Consider the following 22,638-nt stretch of genomic DNA (forward strand, 5'->3'; position numbering starts at 1 on the left):
GGTCGGTGCACACCGTAAGATTGAGTTAAATAAAATCTGAACCGTCAAAAAAAACACAAACGGGCCTTTACATGTTTAATGGGCCTAATAATCAACCTAATTTAACCCGATCGAGAGTTAAACCCTCGTCGTTCTCCTCCTCTCTGCGAAATTTGATCTCTCGATTCCAATCAATGGCGCCTGAAAGAATCGGGTCCGGCATATTCGGTGGTAGAGATTCGAACATACTAGCGAAGATTTCAAACTCCGAGATCGTCTCTCAGGGAAGACGCGCCGCTTACGACGCCGTCTACTTGTCGAAGAAGCTGTTAAGAAGTACCGCGAAAGCGGCGTGGTTCGCCGGCACGACTTTTCTCATTCTCGTCGTCCCTTTGAGCATCCAGATGGAGCGAGATCAGTTATTAGGCGAGATACAGTGTCAGCAAGCCAGCCTCCTCGGCCTCTCACCGGCCGGTGCTCTATAGTAACTGTAGAAACCCTAATCCGTAAATGATATCTTCTTTCAATTTGGGATTTTCATGCTTGTTTCTGCTATTCGATTAGTTCCTTGCGGTTTTTGGATTCATGTAAAAGTGGGTTTGATCATAATGATAAATCGAGCTCGTAGTGAATTTGCTATAAAGAATTGAGCTTGTTTATGCATCTTCTTCAAATTTATTTTGGCAATTGATGGCTTGGAGAACTATAGATTGTTGAGCTTTTCCTGCACCAAGCTACGTAAAATGAATAATCTTTTGATGAATTCGAACCTGAGCATAGTCTTCCTTGTACGATGTTACATAAATGAATGATCTTTTGAAGAATTCGAATCTGAGCATCGTATGTTTTGATAACTTTTCTTCTATCACTATTTTAGTTTCTCACTATACTCCTTCATTGCCATTTAACTCGAGATATGGTTTCATTATCACACTCTTACAATGGACCCGCCAAAACCTGTGATGATGTTCATTTTGTTTCATAGATCTTTTATAAAACTTGTGGAGTTCAAAGTTGTGATTGAAACCTTCATTTAGGCTAGCTTATTGGTTTCAGAACCTCCTGATGGGTTTCAGAAAATTGGAATAAGGAATGATGTATTAGGAGATAGATTTGATCTGAAAACTCAAATAAGCCGATTGGTCAGAACAATGATAAACCCGATAACTTTAAAGGTTACTAGTCCGGTAGAGACTTTGTGCCGGCCCATAAGCCCATATTTCGAACTTTTCAGAATTCAAACAGAAATCATGAGTCAACTGACACTACTTACACAGTGATAGAAGCAAAGTTAACCTCAAGTCAAGTACGACAAAAAAAACAAAATCTCAACTTAGGTTGGTCAATAATAATGTTATAAGCATGCTTAGACGAGTGTCAAAACGTGTTAATAAGCATCCTTAACAAAGAGATATACTCAAAACGCTGCGTTCCTCTGTGTCCCTCCGAGTGTTGTCTCTAGTTTCAAATTGTCTTCCTTTCTACATTTCCAATCAGTTCATGGGACTGGTCCATTCCAAGTTTCCGTGCTCTGAGGATAGATTTGCACAGGTCTCCAAGCCATTTCATCAGCTCGTCACTACATTCTCCCATATCTCTTCTTGGCAGTCAGTAATCCCTTTCTCTCACGCTTAAAACCCTAAACCAGTTTCAGAGTTGCTTCATCTGCTGGTAAGAAGTTCCTCTCACTTTCTGCAATCGCTTCAATCATTTTCGTTTCTAGCTTTATTTCGAGATTTTCTGGAAGAGAGAAACAAAGACATATGTTAGGATTTATGTGCTTGCGTTGCGTTTGATCGTTGCTGTTCGGCTTCCTCAAAAAAAAAAAAAAGTCGCCATTTTTTTGGTTGGAAACAAAAGTTTCATTTTTTGGGGTTTTTGGTTAACTTCAACTTACGTCTAAGAAACTGAACTCCTCTTCATCTCTGAGGATTCAGAAAAAGAAAGTTTCCATTTTTGTTACTTTTTCTGCATTTCTCCTGAATTTTTACGAGGCTTGTGATTGATTAAGCTTTGCTATTGCAGAATTTTGCAGAAAATGGCACCAGATCCTCGTATAAAGAAAGCTTGTATCGCCATGAAGGCTTTTGATATACCAGAGTCGAAAGTAAGGCCGATTATCAGGCAACTTCGGAAGAGCTATGATAATAAGTGGAATTTCATAGAACAAGACAACTATAGGGTCCTCATTGATGCTATATTCGACGAAGAAGATGTGCAGGTTTGTTTTCTCTAAGCAATCTATGTTTTCTCATTGATTTTACATGCTTTGTCTTATCACTTTTGATTTTCCTTGTTTGATTTTTTTCTTCATATTACTTAGTCACTCTCTTTCTTGATTTGTCATAAGGCCACTGAAAAAAAGAAGGAAGAAGAGAAAGAGTCCAACGTATGTTCACTAGCAATGACCAGGGGAAAGAAGAGAGCCCTTGAGGTATGTGAACTAAATCTCAGTGCTGTTTTTGAGTATTATTTTCATCATGTAACATTTACATTTGTTTTGGTTAAAGCAAACCCAGCTTGTTGTTAAAGACGAAGAAGATGATATCGAGGAAGAAGAATTTCCTTTGAAGAGGAGGTTACGACGGAAACGCGATGGAGTATGTGACAACAACACAAGCATTGGCATAGGCAAACCCACGTCAAAGAAGCCAAATGAAGAGGATCGCAATGTATGTTTGTCTATCTGTTTTTTCAGGCTCTCAGTTATCTTATTAACTTGCATTTTTTCTGGTTTTGGCTAAAACGTACTCAGCTGGAAGAGGAAGAGGAAGAGGAAGATGAAGATGATGAAAAGACTGAACCACCTCCTTTAAAGAGGTACTCGCGCCGGGCAGGTGAAAGTGGGTCTGCAAGAACTGTGTACAACAACACAAGTCCTAGCTTCAGCACCCCCATGTCAGTAGAGCCCGAAGAACTACCACCAATAACATTATTGCCAGCTGATCCTGTAGTAGCTGAAAAGGCCTCTGATTCCGGTGCACTTATTGTCGTCAAGAATGAGCCCTTTACCGATCATAAGCCTATTATTCTAGGTATTGTTTCATTAGAGCAGGATTAAACTTGATACTCCTTCTTGTGTTGCTTTTAGGTTCTTCTGATTAGATGTTGAAGCCTTTGTATATAATTCTAGTCTGTCTCTTTTAATGTTTTCTGTTAACACTTGTTTACATTTTTTCATATGCAGAGAACTGTTCAGCTCCCGTTCTTGAGATGGAGAAATCAAATACTGATGTGGAAGAACGGGATGAAGAAACCAACGTCACTCTCAATGTTACTACTGCCATGGATGTTCCTCCTTCAGAAACAGTCTCTGACATGATTAAGGTGGGTGATGAAAGCGGTGCAGCTGATATTTCCATGGGGTTGGTGATTGTTCCTGAATGTGAGATCTCTGCTGATGGCTGGAGAGCATTTAGCAACACAAAGGACATTACCGGTGGTGAAGAAAATATTCAGATTCCATGGGTGAATGAGATCAACGACGAGGTTCCTTCACGTTTTCGCTACATACCGCATAGCTTTGTGTTTCAAGACGCTGCAGTGAAATTATTCTCGGTCTCAAGTTTCTCTGATGATCAAAGTTGCTTCTTTTGTATTGGAGACTGCTTGGATACTTCATCGACGCCTTGCAGTTGCACGACTGCATACACAGTAGAAGGCGTACTCAAAGAGGATGTCTTGGAAGCTCGGATATCTGAGGCTCGTGATCAACGGAAACAGGTGCTGCAATTTTGTCAAGAGTGCCCATTGGAGAAGGCTAAAAAAGAAGAGATATTGGAACCATGTAAAGGGCACATTAAGAGGAAAGCCATTAAAGAGTGTTGGATCAAATGTGGTTGCGCTAAGAGATGCGGTAACCGATTGGTCCAAAGAGGCATACACAACAAATTAGAGGTAAACAAAAAAAAACAACACTGTTTTTGAGTTATCCATTCATCTTAGTTTTCAGTGTTGACCCATCGGGTTACATTTTATCAGGTGTTCTTCACACCGAATGGGAAAGGTTGGGGCGTAAGGACTTTGGAGAGATTGGCTCAAGGGTCATTTGTTTGTGAGTACGCTGGAGAGATACTGACAATTACAGAGTTATACCAACGTCGCTCGGAAAATGAACTTACTTCTCCTGTGATATTGGATGCACATTGGGGTTCTGAAGAATGTTTAGAGGATGACAAATCTCTGTGTCTTGATGGGACGGGTTATGGAAATATCTCAAGGTTCCTTAACCACAGGTAAAGGCTTATTTACAATAATGCTCAGAGGACTCGTGGAACACAGTTGGCCTATTCACTTTCTATTACTGATACTTTCTTTCCTGACCCTTGATGTTTTTAGATGCCTAGATGCAAACTTGATCGAGATTCCAGTTCAAGTCGAGACTCCATATCAACACTACTATCGTGTATGGTTCAGTGCTGGTCTCATTTTGTAATCTTTTGCTCAATTTGTTAATCTGTTTCTTGGAAGTTAATACAACTCTGATCTTCTCCAGCTTGCGTTCTTCACAACAAGAGACATCGAGGCAATGGAGGAACTCACATGGGTGTGTAAAATGCGGAGAAGTTTCTATACCCTTAAAAACCTCCTGGTTTATCGAAAGAAGTCTTTTTTACAAATGCTTACAGATTCCTTGTGATACATTGATCTGATGAAATCTGGACTTCATGTTCTCAGGATTATGGCATTGACTTCAACGATGAAGACTGTCTGATGAAACACTTTGATTGTGTGTGTGGTAGCAGATTCTGCAGGAACATTAAGCAAGCAAAGAGTGAGTAGTCAACTAGTCATCACAAGATTTTAATAAAATTTGCTAATTTTGATTACTTGTGACTGAGTAATCGTCGGCTCTGCATCTCACTCTCATGTTTTGTTATGTTTCAGAGGCCAAGAAGATAATGATCAGAGCATGAAGGAAAAAAAGATATGAGGCCTTCTGTTTTGTTTTTTTTTTTTTGGTGAATGGGGACTCTCTAGAAAGAAATTTTGTAAACCACTCTTTGTAGGTTGAAAAAAAGAAGAGCTAACTCTGTGTATAGACTATAGAGAGCTTGAGGGTCTCTTATTATGCTGGTGGCTTGATTTTAAATGGAAGTTTTTCTACTAAACCATCTATTTACCGTACTGTTTAAGAATTAGTGACGGACCACTCTCGGTCTATGAAAATAGAAAATAGAAAATAACTGATGGCAGTTCAGTATATTTGACCTTTCTGGCTAACAAAAGTAAAGCTTATACAAAGTTGATAAACGATCTAAGTCGTATTTATTTAAATCATAAAAAAATTGTGTTTATATTGGTGAATACCCGCCAAATGTGCATGCTTATTCTTCTTATACGTGCATTGCTGAATATAAGAGTTTCTTCTTCGTCAAGTGTTATCCATATTGATTTATACAAATGTAGCATAGAAAACAAACAAAAAAAGCTTTCAAAAAGATTTAGATATAATATAAAATGGCAAGTTGGGAACAACCGAACAAGTCTTACTACTATGAGTTGTTCTTGTAGGTTATGCTTTACCACTTTCTGCAAGTATTATTATATGTTTTTGTATTTACTATATAAGTATTATTTTATAAAAATTGTCTGCATCGATCTATATATCCTCACCAGCTAGCAAATCACAATTCAATTTGGTACACCGGTATTTATTTATTAAAATTAAATACCATGTGCTGCTTCTTTTCCCACTCTTGAATCAATTTGTATTTGTCACACCATGACCATACCACTCCTCGAGATCTATATGTCTCTTGTCCTTTCCATTTCATAATTAGGCCTCCAAAAAAGATCAAACATATTTTAGTCTACTTTAGATTTAGACGACTATGAATGGAAACTAGATCGTTAGTTGGTATCTTTTGGATCCTGGTTGATGCATTGATGTTACCATTTTTCATTGGAGTATATGTATACCTATTTTTTTTTACTTTCGTAGAGTTCCTTTAAATTCATTGTAAAAACAATAAAGACTTTTATGTCGATGATGTATTACATGACAAACATTAATTGAAAAGTAATTGTATTGATCGTTTGAACTATTTGATTTCTATAACATTTGAAAAGTAATTGTATTAATTTTAATTAAAAAATTGTATTAATTTTTACTATTTCTATATATTTTCCATTTGGTTGCATCGATATTTATAATTAGATTTAATTTCACACTACCACCCAACTCGCTCCATGCATGATCTATCCATTAAAAATTTTTAAATTTCAAAATTTAATTTCCAGTTCAGCGTACCATATAACATATTCTCTATCGCATGGGAAGATCTAAGTGTGTACAAGGTCGTCAGGACAAGCGCCCTAAGACCAACATTATCGCATAACTTTATATGGATTTCTTAGCCCAAAAAAATAAATAAAATAATGTTTAAACTAAATTTGATAAGAATCGATTCTTATTTCGGATCTTCAAGAATCGGTTCTTATACGACACGCGTCACAAATCCGTTGAACAGACAAATTTCTCGGCCAAATTTTCAAGCCTCGACCAATTTTTTCTTCAGTCTTCGACTCTTCATTCATCAAACATTTTCCCCGACCAAATCGTCTCCACCGACGATTCATCGTCATCTCCATCGACATCTCCGGCGCAATGGCCATCTCTTCCGGGCCAATTTGCATATGACGCCATCTCTGCTTCGACGATCTTTTGCTCTCCGAAGAAGAGAGCTTTCGATGTTATCCAGCGTCTCTATGGCGTTGATCAACGCTTGCGCTGCGGTTAATTTCGCGATTGTTTTGATGGAGGTGCGTCGTCTGATTAGCTGAGACGTGATTGTTTGATTGCAGGATTTGAAATCGATTGTTTGTTTGCATATTTTGAAATCGATTGTTTGTTTGCAGATTCTGTTAATGGTTATTTGAATCTGGAAGAGCTGGCGCAAGAAATTACGCAGCCTTCACGAGAAAGGTTAAACGGAGGCATCTCGGAAACCAATTCAGAGTTTGCTTTCTATGAAACTGAACCAGCTTCTCTAAAGTATGAATCAAAGTCTCTTTTTACTTGTTGCAAACACATGATTGTTATAACTCCTTTCTAACTCATTCTTACGCAGCCTTCACGAAAAGCTTTCGATGGAATGCTTTTGCTTCATCAAGATATGAATTCCCAGACACAGAGCTTATTTACTCTCCTTTCAGGTCTATGTCATTCCTATAAACTACAACTTGGGAACCAATCCATAGATGTATATATATACACTTACACATATATACTTCATCATCTTCTTCTTCTTCTGAAGTCATTACTTTGCTTCACTGTCTTATTAATGTTGTATCTTCTTGTTTGCTTCCTTTGTTTTTATCTTGGGTTTCATGAGTTTTATTATACAATTGTATACATGGATCAAAGTGCATATCATTTTGTAATAGATAGACAAATCAAGTATATAATCATATTCTCTAAAAGACTTCCTACACTTAGTGTAGTGTGTATATCTGGAACTTAAGAAGAAGAGCTTATTGTTCAAGGTGTTCGATTTGCATTCCGTGTTCATCAGGTAAACTTATAGACTTTTGGTCATCTTCTAGTTAGGTATGGCTCTCTCACAGCACCTGTTTGTCCACAACTTTTAAAAACCTGTTATTTGTTCAGTTCGCAGGAGAATTTGATGCAGAGACAATGAGGGCATTTCAAGAGCTAAGAGATAAAGCGAGACCATGCCATGTTCAGTGTCAAAACCAAACACATCAACATAAGCTTGTTTTTCGATCTACCCCTTGTTTAAGCAATCTTAGCTTCATATCCACACACCTCTTTGGTATTTGTTGTAATTTTCTCTATTAAATTTGTTTTCTAAGACAAATAAATCATGTGAATATATTCTCTATGAAACACATTAAACACATTCTTCATGTAAATCATCTTTATAATTTTTTTTTAAGAAACTCAATTAGAAGTTTTACCAATAATCCATACAAAATAATGAATTTCTTAATAAAGGTTCTTAACCCAAATTTATTAATAAAAAATTGGTAAGAAACTCATTATGATGCTCTAATAAATTTATAAATTTATTTAGTTATATAAGAAAATCTGTCTGTTAAATGGTTAGATTAGGTAAGTTTTAGGTAACATTGTGGAATGTTACATGATACATTGTGTAATGTTTTTTGACGATTATATCGCCACTAATCGAGGAGAGTATTGCTCATACAATCATACTTCTGATCAACTAGTTTTGATTATCCACATCTTTTTTTTTTTGTTTCTCCCGCATATTAAGCAAAAACTTTTCATAATTGTGTTCCCCTTAAAAAGTGACGTCTGTATTGTAAAGCTACATCGATGTATGATATCATATCTTTTGGTTATATATTTAATCTTTATTGCACAAAAAGAAATAATATTTAACTCTAAAAAACAATTCATATCGTACATCAATAGATTCAATACTATAGGAAAACACCTAAAATATATAAAATTACAACCAAATTATATATATAAAAAAATCAATGCAACACCAAAACTTGGATTCAGATTTGTGTTTCTAATATTCTTTATTGTTAGGGCGACTTTGACTCTTCTACCATTAAAATCCTCTTTACATACACACACATACACACTTGTGATCAGAATCAAGATCCAAAAAAAAAAACTCTTCTTTCAAACATGGACCGATCCATGTTTCTTTCTTTAGCACTAGCTTCACTCTTGGTCGGAGCCGTCTCAGCTCGTGACTGGAACATCTTGAACCAGCTCAAAGGATTTGGCTCATCATCAAGCCAAAACGGTGTCGTCACTTCAGGGCTCTCGACGAACCTGAAACGATACTGCGAAAGCTGGAGGATCAACGTGGAAGTTAACAACATCAGAAACTTCGATGTGGTGCCTCAAGAGTGTGTCTCGCATGTGGAGAAGTACATGACGTCATCTCAGTATGAGGATGACGTGGAGAGAGCCGTTGATGAGGTCATCCTTCATTTCGGGAGCATGTGTTGTAGCAAGACTAAGTGTGATGGCATGGACGCTTGGATCTTTGATGTCGATGACACGCTTCTCTCTACCATTCCTTACCACAAGAACAATGGCTTCTTTGGGTAAATCTATTTCTTACCTTATTTGACCTGTCCGGTTTAAGATAACCGGGTTTTACTTTTTTTACTTTGATTAGGGATGTCAGATTTAGTTTTCGGTTCAGTTTGGTTTTGGATTTTCGGCTTTAACTTTGATTAGAGTCATAATTAGACACCTCGATTGATTTTCTTTTTCATGATTATGGAATTAAAAACAGAGGGGAACAGTTGAATTCAACGAAATTCGAGGATTGGATAAGGAAAAGGAAAGCACCATCAGTTCCACACATGGTGAAACTGTACCACGAGATCAGAGAAAGAGGCATCAAGATCTTCTTGATCTCTTCCCGAAAAGAATATCTCCGATCTGCCACCGTCGACAACCTCATCCAAGCCGGTTACTATGGCTGGTCCAACCTCATCCTCAGGTATTATCCAAACCGAATATTAAAAACCGAATTCTATTAGGTTCATACATCCATCACTCTAATTGAACTAAAACCGATCTTAATATCCACCATGAATGCTAACGGATACTGCAAACCGAATTTACTTGGTTCATAAATCCTTTAAACCAAAATTGAACCAATAGCAAAATTTGTCCACTCCCTTAATAATACCTTAAGAATTTCATATATTCACTCTAATTGAACTAAAACCGATTTTGTACACTCTTCTAGTTAATCATTCTGGTGAACCAGATTAGATAACTGATGTACCTTAACCAAGAAAACCGAACAATGCAGGGGGCTAGAAGATGAGCAAAAGGAAGTAAAACAGTACAAGTCAGAGAAGAGGACATGGCTTATAAATCTTGGTTACAGAGTTTGGGGAGTGATGGGAGACCAGTGGAGCAGCTTTGCAGGTTGTCCTCTTCCCAAGAGAACCTTCAAGCTCCCTAACTCCATCTACTATGTCGCCTGATCAAAACAAAAACAAAACTTTGATTAGGTTCTTTGAACATGAAAAAGAGAAGAACCAACGAATAAGAGAGAGCAGTTTTGATTCTGATTCTTGTCTTGGTTTTCACTTGTTATCATTTTATATCAAGAGACTTATGGATAACACTGGTTTATTGATCAGTACCAAACAAACAAAAACTTATGTTACAAATAGAAATCAAATCATAATCAACCAATGATTTACAGTACCCAACTAAGCAAGCGTTAAATGAGTGCAGCACCATTATTTATCTCTGTTGTTCAAAGCTTTCTCCAGTCTTGCCTCAAATGGTGTTGAATGCCATTTCACACTTTTATCCTGCACTTCCACAAAAACTGTCATTCACTAGAAAGAATTAAAACACTTGATTGATTATTACATCGTGGTAGTTGGTTTTGAATGAAATCAGTATCAGACATAGTACTATCTCGTAAGGTGGTTTTACTGGTTTAAGCCTACCTCTCTGTATTTGCTGGTGGTGTTTGGTATTCCCTTGAAAGAAGATACAGAGCCGCAATCTGTTGCCTTTGAGTGAGTACCCCAATAACCACCAACTGTGCCTATAATAGGTGTCTCATCGGGACTCTTGCTAGGTGATTTCCTTGGCGTAGATGCAGCCGATAACTGTTTGATCTCCTCCATTGTCAATGGACATAGTATAGGTCTGTCGTCATGGTTGCTTATAACCCGTTTTGAGTAGCAGCCAGACTTGTTTTTCTCGGGTGTAAAAGACGCACTGTTGCATTCACTACCCGTCTCAGATGTTGATAACCAGGTTGAAAGGCTAGCATCAACAGTTAATTCTTCTTTTCTCGCTTTTTTGGGTTCAATTCTAAATTTCGGTTTGAAGCTGAGTGTTGTATCATTAATCTGAGGGTCTGAGCCGAAAGAAGAGGAATCCCTTTTGTCTTCTTGATCTGAAATGAGGTTAGAGTTCTCCTTTTGAGACTGTTTCTGTATTGTTGTCCCTTTGGATTTAGCGGCTTTCCACTGAGTGAGATTCTCAACGGGGTTAAGTACTCCTTGGGCATAGTGGTGTCCATCTCTAACACTCTCATTAGATCTTCTCAGCTTTGCATCATCAATCTCCTCAGTATAAACTTGTTTGGCTTGGTGATGCAACTTATCCTCACTAAATGCTTCATCACTATAATACTCTTCATCTTCATCTAGGTCGTCGCCTTCAGTGCAGTCTAACTCATCCTCCTCTACTTCATCATCGCTTTCCCTGCAGTTCCTGTATCTGTGGTCTGAAGGATACGTCCCTGAGGCAACCTCACTGTTCTCAGAAGAAGACTGACCAATCAGTGACCGCTCTTCGGATTTGACCTCTTCTTTCTCCTCTTGCAAGAGTTCAACAGATTCTTGTAGCACAATGTGTTCATAGGTTTTGACTTTGGAGTCAAAAGTGACTCTCTTCCTAGTTGGACTTGGACTGCAAATCTCTTCAGCCTCGTCACTGGGAAAATCAGGATACGTTGTTAGCTACAACAAAGCTCAAAGCCTGAATCTTTAGGACAAGTACCCCCAGAAAAACAATCAATCAATCACACTCACCAAATTTCAGTGATTGGAATCACAGAGTTTTTCGGGATTTCCTCAACTGTAGGGACACTATCAATCAGATGATCAGGTTTTGCAGATTCCACAGAGAGATGCTATGCAAAACAAAGAGTTTCTTCGGGTCAAGCAAATTAATAGCAAATTAATGAAAGTTGAATTGGATAAATACAAAGGTAACGCAATTAGCCATTAAGAAAACTGAAAGATGGGAGGAACAAAAGAAATAAGCAACATTACGAGGAACATGCAAAAACAACTCAGGAAACATGAGAAAGACTTACGTTTGCTCTAGCCTGATCGGATTCTCTATGTTTCTGACGCCGGCGACTCTTCCGACCACCGAAACAACCCAGAAAGCAACCCATAACCCGAAATTTCAAGGCAAACGAGAGATGACGATGAACTCCTTCGTGGGGTTTTTGATCAGATATAAATGGAAGTTGAGGAGCGGGTTGTGGTAGGGACGATCTGATTGGACTGACAAGTGAGAAGAGCGGGGGAAAAAGCGTCTACTTTGGAATTGGGATTTAGGGTTTTAATATTTCTTTGTTTTTAATTTATTTTGCCTCTTTAGTATCGGCTTTTTTTATTTTTTTAATATTGTGATTTGGAAGATAAAGTACGTGACCGTTACACTTTTCACCCACCAATGACCTATCAAAGCTATGGAATTGGACCGTTTCATACACAATATTTTTCATCAATCCATTATCAAAATCATTAGTTGATGTTACACTCTGGTTTTATCCGTTAGTTTATTGTAAAAGAATTTTATTTGCCTACCAACACGAATCTGTTTTGTTATCTTACAAATTTTAGACCAAACAAGATAAATAAAAGTGATCTTACATATATAGTGAAAGTGTGAAACTGAAACATTTCTTTCTAAAATTTAGCTAGCCATAGGATGCAACTTGTAACCAGCTATAGAAGCCAAGAGCCATGTGTGACCAACGACCCGAGATCCAGTTTTGCTAGATAAAGCTTCTGCTTCATTTGCTCGGTTCCAAATAATCGTGACTTCTTCACCCAAAGCACATCCAATTGGAGGATCAATGTTGTAAACCACAATCGATGATCGTTGGTCATTGACATTGTTGCTGCTCTCTGCGCCAAGCTCATCCTCTGTGTTCAAGATCGTACCACCAGCGACTTTGACTAGGTTTTGAAGGTCTTCTTTGTATCCTTTACAGAAGTCTCCAAAGAAATAGAATTTCAAGCCATCAAAGAGCTTTGGTTTCTGCTTTCACAAAGAAAATAACTAGTTAGATATCCAAACAAAACACTTTAACATTGTTTTGTGGTATACTTTTTTTACTTACATTAGTTGCCGCTCTGAGTCTTGCGGTTTTCGGTCCATCATGACATCCTTGAGTGTCAATATGAATCTCAAATGGTTCTTCATCAACAGGTTGAGAAGCTTCAAGGCTTGCTTTAATCCCTAGAAATATTTATAGATGATCCATGTAAAGATAAAGATTTACAAATGGTAAAAGTAAAGGGCATGAGAAATACTGATTGAGCAATCCAACTTACAGCCTGCATTGATAATCCATTTTCCATTGAGAATACCCATAAGAACCTTTAAAGTTCTTGTGCAAGCTCCTTTCTCGTCTGTAGAAGCAATCACATGCGTAACACTAGGGTTCCAGTACCTTGATATGGTTGCATTGAGTTTGGCGGCTAAAGTTTCCATCAGTCGCTGGGGAATAGCAATGCAATGAGAAAATTAGTCTTTTTGTTTGCAAAAGCTCTACCAACTTTAGACCAAAAGTGGTAAATCCACAAACAAGGGGGTTTTTTTGGTTGTGTCCTGTAGTAAGAAGAGATACTTAGTACTGACCTTATCACTCTGAGAGAGTGCTGATCCACAGAGAACAAGGTCTTTTGTAATAGCCGGGGTTTTTTCCAGAGAACAAAGCTCAGCAGGATTTCTAAGGGAAAAAAAGGTAATTGGATATATTAGTTGGTATCATAAAGAATAAAGCCACACAGCAAGTCTTATCATTATATGCTGAAACAGATTTGATACATTTTCGGTAAGGGCTCAGCTCTGGATACGCGATGTCCAGACTTCTCATTTGGGAATTTGACAGAAGAATGAGCCGGACAAAGCAGAAGAAAGTCTTCCTGCAAGGACCAAGCAAACACAGTCTCACATCACAATTGGAACTTTGGCAAGTAATTACTATATGCAGATGAGAATTTAAAGAAAGTGGCAAAACATACATAATCCCAACGGCATCTGGAAATCCCCCGTGCACATGGAACATGGTAGCTCCTGCGGCAAGACTTGACATAGCAGCCTAAGGCAGCCCCTTTCAGACCACATTTGGTGCACTTGATTTTCATCCCCCTTGCCAGTTCTGCTTTCAGGTTCTTCACTGTGTCAGCTTCATAGTATACTTGCGGTGCCCTGAACATTCATTCAGCTGCTTTAATATTCTTATCATTCAGAAAGATGCAACACTCTTGCCTAATTCTATACACATAGACTGGCAGAAACAAAAAGCAGCTGTAGAAGCTGGGTTGATATATTCGGTTACCATTCGATACATGCGCTATGGACATGGATAACATTGGAGCGGAAGATGTCATCTCCAACCACCGGCCTTCCCCTGGAATAATGCAGCATTTCTCCAGTGGCCTATCAAAATATTTATCCAGCCAATTGAATAGCTTCATAACAAATAAAAAGAAAGATGAGTTTTCAGATCAGAGAGCATGAGAAAGCTTTTTTTACCTCAGATACCCTATCAGATTGGCAAAATCCACATATGGTTATGTTGGATGATGGCTGATCTGAAATTACAGATGGGGTCAAATTTGATGCCTTGGAGGGTTTTCCAATTAGCTGATCATCAGAGTTTGCAGTGTAGTTGTCGTTGAAGTCAACATCAGCAGCTTTTTGCATCAAATTCTTCTGCCTCTTGGGGTATTTCTGATGATTTTCCATTGCTTCAGAAGCAGTGGTGTCACGCTTCCTTTTCGCAGCTTGTTCTGTATGACTTTTGGATAACTGCTGTAGAAAAAAAGATTGATACTCATGTTAAGTGGTGAGTTCTCAAGGACAATAAAAAGACAGATAATTCGAAAACTCATGTCAATGTCTGATTAAGAATGCGTCAAAATTCAGGAACTGAGTGATGAAACAAAATGGTCAACTAATGATGCATGACGAGAATGCACCTGACGTTTCTCTGCTTTTATATGATCAGTGGGATCATTGTCTGATTCAGGCTGAAAATCATATGACCGGAGGCTCTCCATCAATAGCCGCTCAGTCAGATCCTGAGTCTTAGGATTTGGATTGCTTTCTTGTGATTTTGGAAGCGGAGAATCATCATGACTAAGGGAATCACCACAAATTCGCCTCCTTGCAGCCTTGTCAGGCTTCTCAGAAACAGTGATGTCGCTAAGGCTTTTTGCAGCTGGTCCTGTATGACTTTCAGGTGTCTGCAGCAGGAAAAAAATCAATACACATCTTTAAATGTTGCAAAGATGACGTCTTGTTGATCATGAGGGACAAAAAACAAACCCAGATAATAGAAAAACACGAGTGGACTAAATAGTAAGGTTTTGTTTATCATGGTCAGTGTATCAGAAACCGCCTGGTGAATCTAAAATGATCAATTTGGTGCTCTTACATGATTGCCAGCATCATTCGCAGATTCGAACTCATATAACGGGAGAGGATCGACTATCTGCTGCTTAGACCAGTCCTGATGCTTAGGTCTTTGATTGCTTTCTTGTGACGTTGGAAGTGGAGAACCGTCATGACTAGATGAATTACTACCACCACCACTTCGCTTGATCACATCCTTGTCAATCATCTCAGAATCTTCAGATCCACCGTCTTTTTGGCTGCTGGAATTGTTCTGTGCATCGTTCTTGTAGTTGCCATCATTCTGATTCTGTAGCTGTGGGAGATGAACACTAACAGCTGCATTCAAGCTTTTGTACATGCTTATCACACTCTCCATGATATGAAGATTCCTCCGAGCTGCACACGATTAATTACATACAGATTTAAACACGAATCTTCAAAGAAAGAGGCATATATGCAAATCAAATTGACTTACCCTTTTTGGGATATTTAGATTTGCAAACAAGACAGCTTGATTCAACTTGCGACGATTTGTGTATACATGATCTGCAAATCATTTCCGGAAATATAAGAATCTAGTACAAATCAAATATTTAACGAATTGGTAAAGAGTAACAGAGAAATTAGTTAATCTCACTCGCAGAAGACGTGATCACAAGGAAGCAACACCGGTCGATTAAGCAATTTCAAGCTGCAAATACGTAATCGATTGTTACGATACCAAGACTACCATGAAAGTAATTAATCGTAAAGCTTATGAAAAACAAATCAATTGCTCTTTAAAAGTAAAGTATAATTGGGAAGCTATAAACGAACCATAGAGGGCACTTGAGTTCGAGCCCGAGCTTCTGGAGATGGAGAACCCATGGATTCATCAACATGTTGGTAAATCCCGCCATTTCTGTACGAACCAGATCTAAATGCCGAAAGCTTTTGAAGGCAAGAAGGAGAAGGATAGTTTGCACTTGGTCGTTTCGTCTCCGTTCGATTGGTATTTACTTGGAGGATTTCAGGGCACGTGTACGATCGATTTAAAATGGCGGGAAGAAAGGCGGGGAGATGCTGATTTGATTCAGCGGGAGAAAATGCGAATTAACGCCCGCCTGCTTGTTCTGAAAATTTAAAATATTTTGGAACTTTAGTGTTAAAGGCCCGATAAAGCCCATATGTTTGTTATGACGGGCTCGGAAGTAACCCCTTCTAGATAAACGTCTTTGTATTTCAATTATAGCAGCACGTAGGGGTATATTTGGAAAGTCAGACGCTTCCAAAAAGTGTATTCAATTCCACCTCCAAGGTCCCAACAATACACGCTCTCTCCTCTCTCTTCCCTCTCTTACTTTTTCCTCCTAAACACTGGCGATGGAATGAGACGTAGTAGTTAGAGGCAACGACCGATGGCTGCGGATTTGAAATCGGCAAAGGTTTTCTTCTCATTCCTCGCCGTACTTTTCTTTCTTTGCGGTGGCGGAGCGGCGGTGGAGGATGAGACCGAGTTTCACGGCGACTACTCGAAGCTGTCGGGTATAATCATTCCGGGATTTGCGTCGACGCAGTTGCGAGCGTGGTCGATCCTCGACTGTCCATACTCCCCGTTGGACTTCAATCCTCTCGACCTCGTTTGGCTTGACACCACTAAGGTACGTGATCTTCATTTCCGCTGTTGTTTTTTTGTTTGTAGCTTCCTATCCCTTCGATCGAGTTCCTTCTTGATGGATTCCGAGCGAAATATTGTAATGAAGCATGTCTCATATCTATTATTGATTCATTAGTTTGTCAACATTGACGCCTCTCGTTTCCTTTTTGTTTGTTAATGAACTTGTTGATCTCTCTAAATAGAAAGGAATTAGAGGCAAGGAAAACGGCTGAATCTGCGAGTTTTTTCCATCACTTTGGTTCATTGAATTTAGTTCCCTCGACTAGATCTTCAATTTTTTCAAGGAGAAGAGTACTGAATAGTTAGAAAATCTCCTGCGTATTCTTATGTCGAAACGTTATGTTATTTTTCGAAATTGGTCATGTTCTTCTTGTACATTGTGATTCATTTAATAGTTCATTACTAATGGACTTGGTGAATGATTTACAGCTTCTCTCTGCTGTGAATTGCTGGTTTAAGTGCATGGTGCTAGATCCTTACAATCAAACGGATCATCCCGAGTGTAAGTCACGCCCTGATAGTGGTCTCTCGGCGATCACAGAATTGGATCCAGGTTACATAACAGGTGGTTCTAACATTTTTACTTTCCTTTAGAATTTTCTAGAATTTGAATTCGTTTTGTTGTGATAATACGGCTAAGTACTGTAACCTTGGGTTGATCTTCAGGTCCTCTTTCTACTGTCTGGAAAGAGTGGCTTAAGTGGTGTGTTGAGTTTGGCATAGAGGCTAATGCAATTGTCGCTGTTCCGTACGATTGGAGATTGTCACCAACCAAATTAGAAGAGCGTGACCTTTACTTTCACAAGCTCAAGTTAGTTCTCACCAGTCTAATGTCTTTCTTTTTTTTTTCTTTTTTTTGATGTAAGATAAGCAAAGAACTATGGTCCTCTTCTTTTTTGCAGGTTGACCTTTGAAACTGCTTTAAAACTCCGTGGTGGTCCTTCTATTGTTTTTGCCCATTCGATGGGTAATAATGTCTTCAGATACTTTCTGGAATGGCTGAGACTGGAAATTGCACCAAAACATTACTTGGAGTGGCTTGATCAGCATATCCATGCTTATTTCGCCGTTGGTACTGGCCAATTATTGTTAAGCTGCTATTTTGAGCATTATGTTTTGACGAACTGGATTGAGCTCAATACCTGACTTCTTGTTGATTTAGGAGCTCCTCTTCTTGGTTCAGTTGAGGCAATCAAATCTACTCTCTCTGGTGTAACGTTTGGCCTTCCTGTTTCTGAGGTTACCTCTGACTTCTTTTTAGTATCAAGTAGTTAATATCCCACCAGGTCTAGTAATACAATGGATTTCCTTTAAAAGCTAACTTTTGCTAGTTGAGCTGCTGTAGTCGATAATTCGATATGGTCTCTGTGGATCTTAAATTGGCTACTTATCAAAGAACATAGTATGGGTAATACGCCTATCCTAATACAACCGAATTGTCACAAAGATTTAATTTTCCGATTACTATGGTAGATTCATTCCTAGTTGAGAATAAACTTTTACCGAGATATTAATATTCAGTTAGGCTGTGGTTTGCTTATTAAATCTTTACATATTGACATGCGCTTCTCATGTCTTTTGTTGGCAAGGCTTCAGGGAACTGCTCGATTGTTGTCTAATTCTTTCGCTTCTTCGTTGTGGCTTATGCCATTTTCAAAGAATTGCAAGGGTGATAACACATTCTGGACGCATTTTTCTGGTGGTGCTGCCAAGAAGAGTAAGCACGTTTACCACTGTACTGACGAGGAATATCAATCAAAATATTCTGGATGGCCGACTAATATCATCAACATTGAAATTCCTTCTACTAATGGTATGACTTGGTATATGTCTCTGTAACTGGTTTATCCTCATGTCTCGTTTTATTTATTCAGCATCAAAAAATTTTTAGGCCTTGATGCGTATCCATCAGTTACAGAAGCAGTTCAAGCCAACATGACCAGCATGGAATGTGGTCTCCCCACTCTATTGTCTTTTACTGCCCGTGAACTAGCAGATGGGACGCTTTTCAAAGCAATTGAAAACTATGACCCGGATAGCAAAAGGATGTTACACCAGTTAAAAAAGTAAGTACCATTTGTGGTAAGCAAATATGCTCCTCAGAGGAAAATTATATATAACATGCCAACTATATTTTACAGGTTATATCATGATGACCCTGTTATGAACCCTCTGACTCCTTGGGAGAGACCACCTATAAAAAATGTATTTTGCATATATGGTGCTCATTTAAAGACAGAGGTATGACCGCATTCTCCAATTGACATTATGCGTTTATTTTGTTATATTCCCCGTTTTGTTTTGCAAGATCTTTTTTTTTTGCTCTTATCTTCTCCCTTTTATGCTTTTAAGCGTTAAAGATACTAAATGTGTTCTACAACAGGTTGGTTATTACTTTGCCCCGAGTGGCAAACCTTATCCTGATAACTGGATAATTACGGATGTCATTTACGAAACTGAAGGTTCCCTTGTGTCGAGGTAATTTTCCCAAAAGCAGTGAGTAAAACAGAAATGCGGAGTTTTTTGGTATAAGTTTAGTGGCGTATTATCATATTTACAGCACATTTGCATCAGCCAGTTGTTAAATAACTAAAAAGTGTCAGTAGTTTTCCAGTCATTTTCTTTTAAGCTTAGTGGATGATCAGTGGCTAAAAGTGTGAAGAGGTTTGAAACTCGTACAGGAAAAATGGCCAAGTTCTGAGTTAGGAACTTAGGAGTAGTCTTCCCCCCTTTATATCTTCTTAAGAAACCGTAGACTAGCTCACATCTTTACGCTAAAATTTCTTCAGGTCTGGAACTGTGGTTGATGGGAATGCTGGACCAATAACTGGGGATGAGACGGTAATCACAAAAAGTTGTGTTTCAAAATAATTTTGTTGCAAACATACTGAAGACCAGCACCTTGTTCTGTATTTTACTGCGGTTTCCATCGACTTTTTATTGATTATCAAATCTCTCTCTGATAGGTACCGTATCATTCACTCTCTTGGTGCAAGAATTGGCTCGGACCTAAAGTTAACATAACAATGGCTCCCCAGGTACTAGATACTTCAAGTATCGAGTCTTTTAAATTTTTTATCTTCTACAACATTTTCAGTTTGTCCTTAAGAAAAAATAAGATATCTCTGTACCCCTCAAGAATTTATATAAAGCTAAAAGAAATTCTCATTGGAAAAAAAAAACAGCCAGAACACGATGGAAGTGATGTACAAGTGGAACTGAATGTTGAACATGAGCATGGGGCAGACATCATAGCGAACATGACAAAAGCACCAAGGGTTAAGTACATAACCTTCTATGAAGACTCTGAGAGCATTCCAGGAAAGAGAACTGCGGTCTGGGAGCTTGATAAAAGTGAGTAACAAACATAAGAAAGATGTTCTCAAAGGTATATCTTGCATTGGTTTTTTTGACTTTTGAGTAATCATCTTTTGTGCAGCGAATCATAGAAACATCGTTAGATCTCCTGTTCTGATGCGGGAGTTATGGCTTCAGATGTGGCATGACATACAGCCTGGTGCAAAGTCTAAATTTGTCACAAAAGGTAAAAAAATTAAAAACAAAATTATTGGCTCTTCTATTGCTTTTGGGGTGTATATATAAAGACCGTGTCACAGCCAAGCGCGGGCCACTTAGAGATGCGGATTGTTACTGGGATTATGGGAAAGCCTGTTGTGCTTGGCAAGAATACTGCGAATACAGGTTTCACTCTCTTCTCCCCGCCAAAGTTTCTTATCTGTTATTCTGAAATCTGTCGTTACTGATCTTGTTGCTGTAATTATTCTGAAATTTATGCAGATACAGTTTCGGGGATGTTCACTTAGGACAAAGTTGTAGATTGAGGAACACATCTGCTAATATGCTGCTCCAGTACATATAGATTTCCTCGTTCAGGTCACAATAATTCCCCTTTCTCTCACAGTCCAAGTCCCTTTTTATCATGTAGACATCGGATTTCACACAAAAAGAAAAAACAAACTTTAACAAATTTATTTCAACTTTTCTAATTTGTTACAGCCGAGGACAATTCCTTCCTCGACATTTTTCTCTCCCAGTAAGAGGGAAAAAAAACTTCAAAACGGTCAATTCTTATTGCTCTCTATTTCTACACTTTGGACTTCTCACGCAAAGGTATTCTTTTGTGATTTTTTTCTCTCTTACAAGCATATGACATTTTTGGGTACAGCTAGAGTGCAGTTACCTTGAATTTTACGGCTAAGGTAGTAAATCCATATTAAAAAAAATACATATAAGAAGTATATTTGTTAACTACAATTACGATTTGGTCTTTTACGTTTTAATGGTGAGGAACAGAATAATTCGGAGTATATTTTTATTTTGTTTTTGGTTGTTCCATTTCCTCTAGCTTTTGTGTTCTCATAAACTTTTTTAATACAAAAAATGGCAACTAAGTTTTTGGTTGCATAAGTTATCAAATGTTTAATTGTTTCAAATGTAAGCATCTTGATGAACACGACATTTATTTATAAGGGTAAAATCCTTTATATATATATATATATATATCTATAGATCTATATCTTATAAATCTATATTTCTGTATATAAAAAAAATCTGTGTGCTGTCAAAAAAAAGGAAAGAAAATAATATTTATGTTTATATATAGATGTAACTATAAATTTAGTTGCAACAAGTTAATGTAATTATATTTATATATATATAGTTATATACTATAAAGATAACAAGGTGTGAAAATTTTACTTTTGATGGATTTTACGTTTTTTATAAGAAATTGGGAGAGAGAGGGAAGAAAGCATAATTAGGTAGGAGAATTAAAGTGCTCACTGGTGTTTGATGGTTTGGTTGAACATGAGCTTTGAACTTTTATACGAGAGTTAATACTTTATATATCGAAATGAAATGTTTAGTCAATTTTATGGTCCCTCTCAAATTGGGGTCCTTTATTTTTCATTTTTCCTAAATTTGACAGCCTTATTGTATTATAGGCATGCATTGTTTTCGTGTTATTTTTTAATTTTTTTATAAGCTTAGCATTTTTCATTCAGGGACTTTGATAGGTGGCAAACATAATGCCAAGATATCTATAGTTCAAGTCTACTAAAATAATCAATCTCAATCTCATAGTTCGGGTTTTTGTTTAATCGCTCTTATAGTTATGTTAACTATGGAAGAAGATTAAGGCTCCGATTTAAATGTGATAACTGTATAAAAATTGAAGTACTTGTATATGTCGACGTATTTTTTTTATTAGGCTAACTATTTAGAATGGAAATGTATTTATAGTAACTACAAAATTTGTATATTTAACAATAGTTTTTACTGTCATAAAGTGTGAAACCCAATGAAAAGAATTTTAATTGATATTTTAAGTTTCACCTAAAATTTGGTCATTTCTTGGACTTGAGCTCTCGCCATCGTTGAAAGTTTAAGTTTAGGTGCTATAAATAAATTAAATGTAAACTGGGAAAAAGTCTAACCTTAATCAAATTTCTTTCTCCCTTATATTTAGCGTGTGCGCATCTCTTCATTTACATATAGCCTCAAGGCCCTCAACCCAGAAATAGGAAAGGATAATTTTAACAGAGATACAAAAAAAATATGTACTGTCGATCTTATGCTACACGCATAAAAAATGCAAATCTTGTTTAATACCATTTTATAGAAGATAAGTATAAATCTGGGTAGATCAAAATATAAAGGGCCAGATATAAATTTTAAGAATTGACTTCGTGCTTTATAACATTGATAATAAAATAATAAATGTTTGATTTTTGTTTTTGTTTTAAAGTGACAACAAGTCATGGTCATGGGACCAATACATGTCGCACAGTGATTAGTAGTATTGCTCAAATTACTGATCAAAACTTAATTTGAAAAT

At 37.6% G+C, this 22,638-nt stretch overlaps 6 protein-coding genes and 1 long non-coding RNA gene across 11 annotated transcripts; 5 read left to right on the forward strand and 2 right to left on the reverse strand.

Moving 5' to 3' along the window:
* Positions 1–112: 112 nt before the first annotated feature.
* On the forward strand, positions 113–653 carry LOC18994457 (mitochondrial import receptor subunit TOM9-2). The gene has a single exon (XM_006418108.2). The coding sequence runs from the start codon at positions 174–176 to the stop codon at positions 462–464; it is 291 nt and encodes a 96-aa protein (XP_006418171.1). The 5' UTR covers positions 113–173; the 3' UTR covers positions 465–653.
* A 545-nt stretch (positions 654–1,198) lies between these two features.
* Positions 1,199–5,066, forward strand: LOC18994458 (probable inactive histone-lysine N-methyltransferase SUVR1). The gene is made up of 11 exons (XM_024152542.1): positions 1,199–1,650; positions 2,005–2,200; positions 2,330–2,413; positions 2,490–2,651; positions 2,735–3,014; positions 3,167–3,876; positions 3,961–4,214; positions 4,318–4,384; positions 4,475–4,525; positions 4,657–4,753; positions 4,867–5,066. The coding sequence occupies exons 2-11, from the start codon at positions 2,018–2,020 to the stop codon at positions 4,893–4,895; spliced, it is 1,917 nt and encodes a 638-aa protein (XP_024008310.1). The 5' UTR covers positions 1,199–1,650; positions 2,005–2,017; the 3' UTR covers positions 4,896–5,066.
* A 1,449-nt stretch (positions 5,067–6,515) lies between these two features.
* LOC18994459 lies at positions 6,516–7,835 on the forward strand. Of its 2 annotated transcripts, XR_002898069.1 has the most exons (5): positions 6,516–6,744; positions 6,841–6,976; positions 7,053–7,137; positions 7,426–7,496; positions 7,592–7,835. It is a non-coding gene; the product is annotated as an uncharacterized LOC18994459 (long non-coding RNA). The 2 variants fall into 2 exon arrangements; XR_002898068.1 differs by having other exon boundaries at positions 7,053–7,496.
* Positions 7,836–8,557: 722 nt separating this feature from the next.
* On the forward strand, positions 8,558–10,159 carry LOC18994460 (acid phosphatase 1). The gene is made up of 3 exons (XM_006418112.2): positions 8,558–9,036; positions 9,231–9,440; positions 9,759–10,159. Exons 1-3 carry the CDS (start codon positions 8,609–8,611, stop codon positions 9,934–9,936), a joined length of 816 nt encoding a protein of 271 aa, XP_006418175.1. The 5' UTR covers positions 8,558–8,608; the 3' UTR covers positions 9,937–10,159.
* On the reverse strand, positions 9,819–12,086 carry LOC18994462. Of its 2 annotated transcripts, none has more exons than XM_024151920.1 (5): positions 11,799–12,086; positions 11,512–11,612; positions 10,414–11,413; positions 10,196–10,272; positions 9,819–9,932 (listed from the first exon to the last, which is right to left on the reverse strand). In XM_024151920.1, exons 1-4 carry the CDS (start codon positions 11,880–11,882, stop codon positions 10,198–10,200), a joined length of 1,260 nt encoding a protein of 419 aa, XP_024007688.1. In that variant the 5' UTR covers positions 11,883–12,086; the 3' UTR covers positions 9,819–9,932; positions 10,196–10,197. The 2 variants fall into 2 exon arrangements, with proteins under 2 accessions (XP_024007688.1, XP_024007689.1); XM_024151921.1 differs by having other exon boundaries at positions 9,887–9,932; positions 10,169–10,272.
* Positions 12,087–12,302: 216 nt separating this feature from the next.
* LOC18994461 (BRCA1-associated RING domain protein 1) lies at positions 12,303–16,085 on the reverse strand. 2 transcript variants are annotated; one of them, XM_006418113.2, is made up of 13 exons: positions 15,941–16,085; positions 15,762–15,815; positions 15,600–15,670; positions 15,165–15,520; positions 14,707–14,973; positions 14,261–14,536; positions 14,064–14,164; positions 13,747–13,933; positions 13,550–13,647; positions 13,361–13,451; positions 13,054–13,219; positions 12,840–12,958; positions 12,303–12,757 (listed from the first exon to the last, which is right to left on the reverse strand). In XM_006418113.2, the coding sequence occupies exons 1-13, from the start codon at positions 16,021–16,023 to the stop codon at positions 12,410–12,412; spliced, it is 2,217 nt and encodes a 738-aa protein (XP_006418176.1). In that variant the 5' UTR covers positions 16,024–16,085; the 3' UTR covers positions 12,303–12,409. The 2 variants fall into 2 exon arrangements, with proteins under 2 accessions (XP_006418176.1, XP_024008493.1); XM_024152725.1 differs by having other exon boundaries at positions 14,261–14,539.
* Positions 16,086–16,431: 346 nt separating this feature from the next.
* On the forward strand, positions 16,432–22,095 carry LOC18994463 (phospholipid--sterol O-acyltransferase). 2 transcript variants are annotated; one of them, XR_002898103.1, is made up of 17 exons: positions 16,432–16,764; positions 17,211–17,346; positions 17,448–17,592; positions 17,684–17,853; positions 17,944–18,020; positions 18,378–18,594; positions 18,673–18,847; positions 18,923–19,022; positions 19,165–19,259; positions 19,571–19,622; positions 19,748–19,819; positions 19,967–20,135; positions 20,221–20,325; positions 20,399–20,483; positions 20,580–20,675; positions 20,799–20,912; positions 21,806–22,095. XR_002898103.1 is itself a non-coding variant. In XM_024153096.1 (16 exons), the coding sequence occupies exons 1-15, from the start codon at positions 16,522–16,524 to the stop codon at positions 20,659–20,661; spliced, it is 1,923 nt and encodes a 640-aa protein (XP_024008864.1). In that variant the 5' UTR covers positions 16,432–16,521; the 3' UTR covers positions 20,662–20,675; positions 20,799–21,257. The 2 variants fall into 2 exon arrangements, 1 of the variants encoding a protein (XP_024008864.1); XM_024153096.1 differs by lacking the exon at positions 21,806–22,095 and having other exon boundaries at positions 20,799–21,257.
* Positions 22,096–22,638: the final 543 nt, after the last annotated feature.

The sequence above is a fragment of the Eutrema salsugineum genome, unplaced genomic scaffold, assembly GCF_000478725.1.
Source record: "Eutrema salsugineum unplaced genomic scaffold, Eutsalg1_0 scaffold_5, whole genome shotgun sequence".
NCBI lineage: Eukaryota > Viridiplantae > Streptophyta > Magnoliopsida > Brassicales > Brassicaceae > Eutrema > Eutrema salsugineum.

Coding starts and splice junctions, on each gene's coding strand:
- LOC18994460 (XM_006418112.2), top strand. CDS start 8,609: ATGGACCGATCCATGTTTCTTTCTTTAGCACTAGCTTCACTCTTGGTC. Junction 9,037..9,230: donor AAGAACAATGGCTTCTTTGG/GTAAATCTATTT, acceptor AATTAAAAACAG/AGGGGAACAGTTGAATTCAA. Junction 9,441..9,758: donor TGGTCCAACCTCATCCTCAG/GTATTATCCAAA, acceptor CGAACAATGCAG/GGGGCTAGAAGATGAGCAAA.
- LOC18994457 (XM_006418108.2), top strand. CDS start 174: ATGGCGCCTGAAAGAATCGGGTCCGGCATATTCGGTGGTAGAGATTCG.
- LOC18994458 (XM_024152542.1), top strand. CDS start 2,018: ATGGCACCAGATCCTCGTATAAAGAAAGCTTGTATCGCCATGAAGGCT. Junction 3,015..3,166: donor TCATAAGCCTATTATTCTAG/GTATTGTTTCAT, acceptor TTTCATATGCAG/AGAACTGTTCAGCTCCCGTT. Junction 4,385..4,474: donor CATATCAACACTACTATCGT/GTATGGTTCAGT, acceptor GATCTTCTCCAG/CTTGCGTTCTTCACAACAAG.
- LOC18994461 (XM_024152725.1), bottom strand. CDS start 16,023: ATGGCGGGATTTACCAACATGTTGATGAATCCATGGGTTCTCCATCTC. Junction 14,165..14,260: donor AATCTGATAGGGTATCTGAG/GTAAAAAAAGCT, acceptor ATATTTTGATAG/GCCACTGGAGAAATGCTGCA. Junction 13,452..13,549: donor GCTGAGCCCTTACCGAAAAT/GTATCAAATCTG, acceptor TTTTTCCCTTAG/AAATCCTGCTGAGCTTTGTT.
- LOC18994463 (XM_024153096.1), top strand. CDS start 16,522: ATGGCTGCGGATTTGAAATCGGCAAAGGTTTTCTTCTCATTCCTCGCC. Junction 18,848..18,922: donor ATGTTACACCAGTTAAAAAA/GTAAGTACCATT, acceptor TATATTTTACAG/GTTATATCATGATGACCCTG. Junction 19,023..19,164: donor GTGCTCATTTAAAGACAGAG/GTATGACCGCAT, acceptor GTTCTACAACAG/GTTGGTTATTACTTTGCCCC.
- LOC18994462 (XM_024151920.1), bottom strand. CDS start 11,882: ATGGGTTGCTTTCTGGGTTGTTTCGGTGGTCGGAAGAGTCGCCGGCGT. Junction 11,414..11,511: donor ATTCCAATCACTGAAATTTG/GTGAGTGTGATT, acceptor TGATTTTCCCAG/TGACGAGGCTGAAGAGATTT. Junction 10,273..10,413: donor CCACCAGCAAATACAGAGAG/GTAGGCTTAAAC, acceptor GTGGAAGTGCAG/GATAAAAGTGTGAAATGGCA.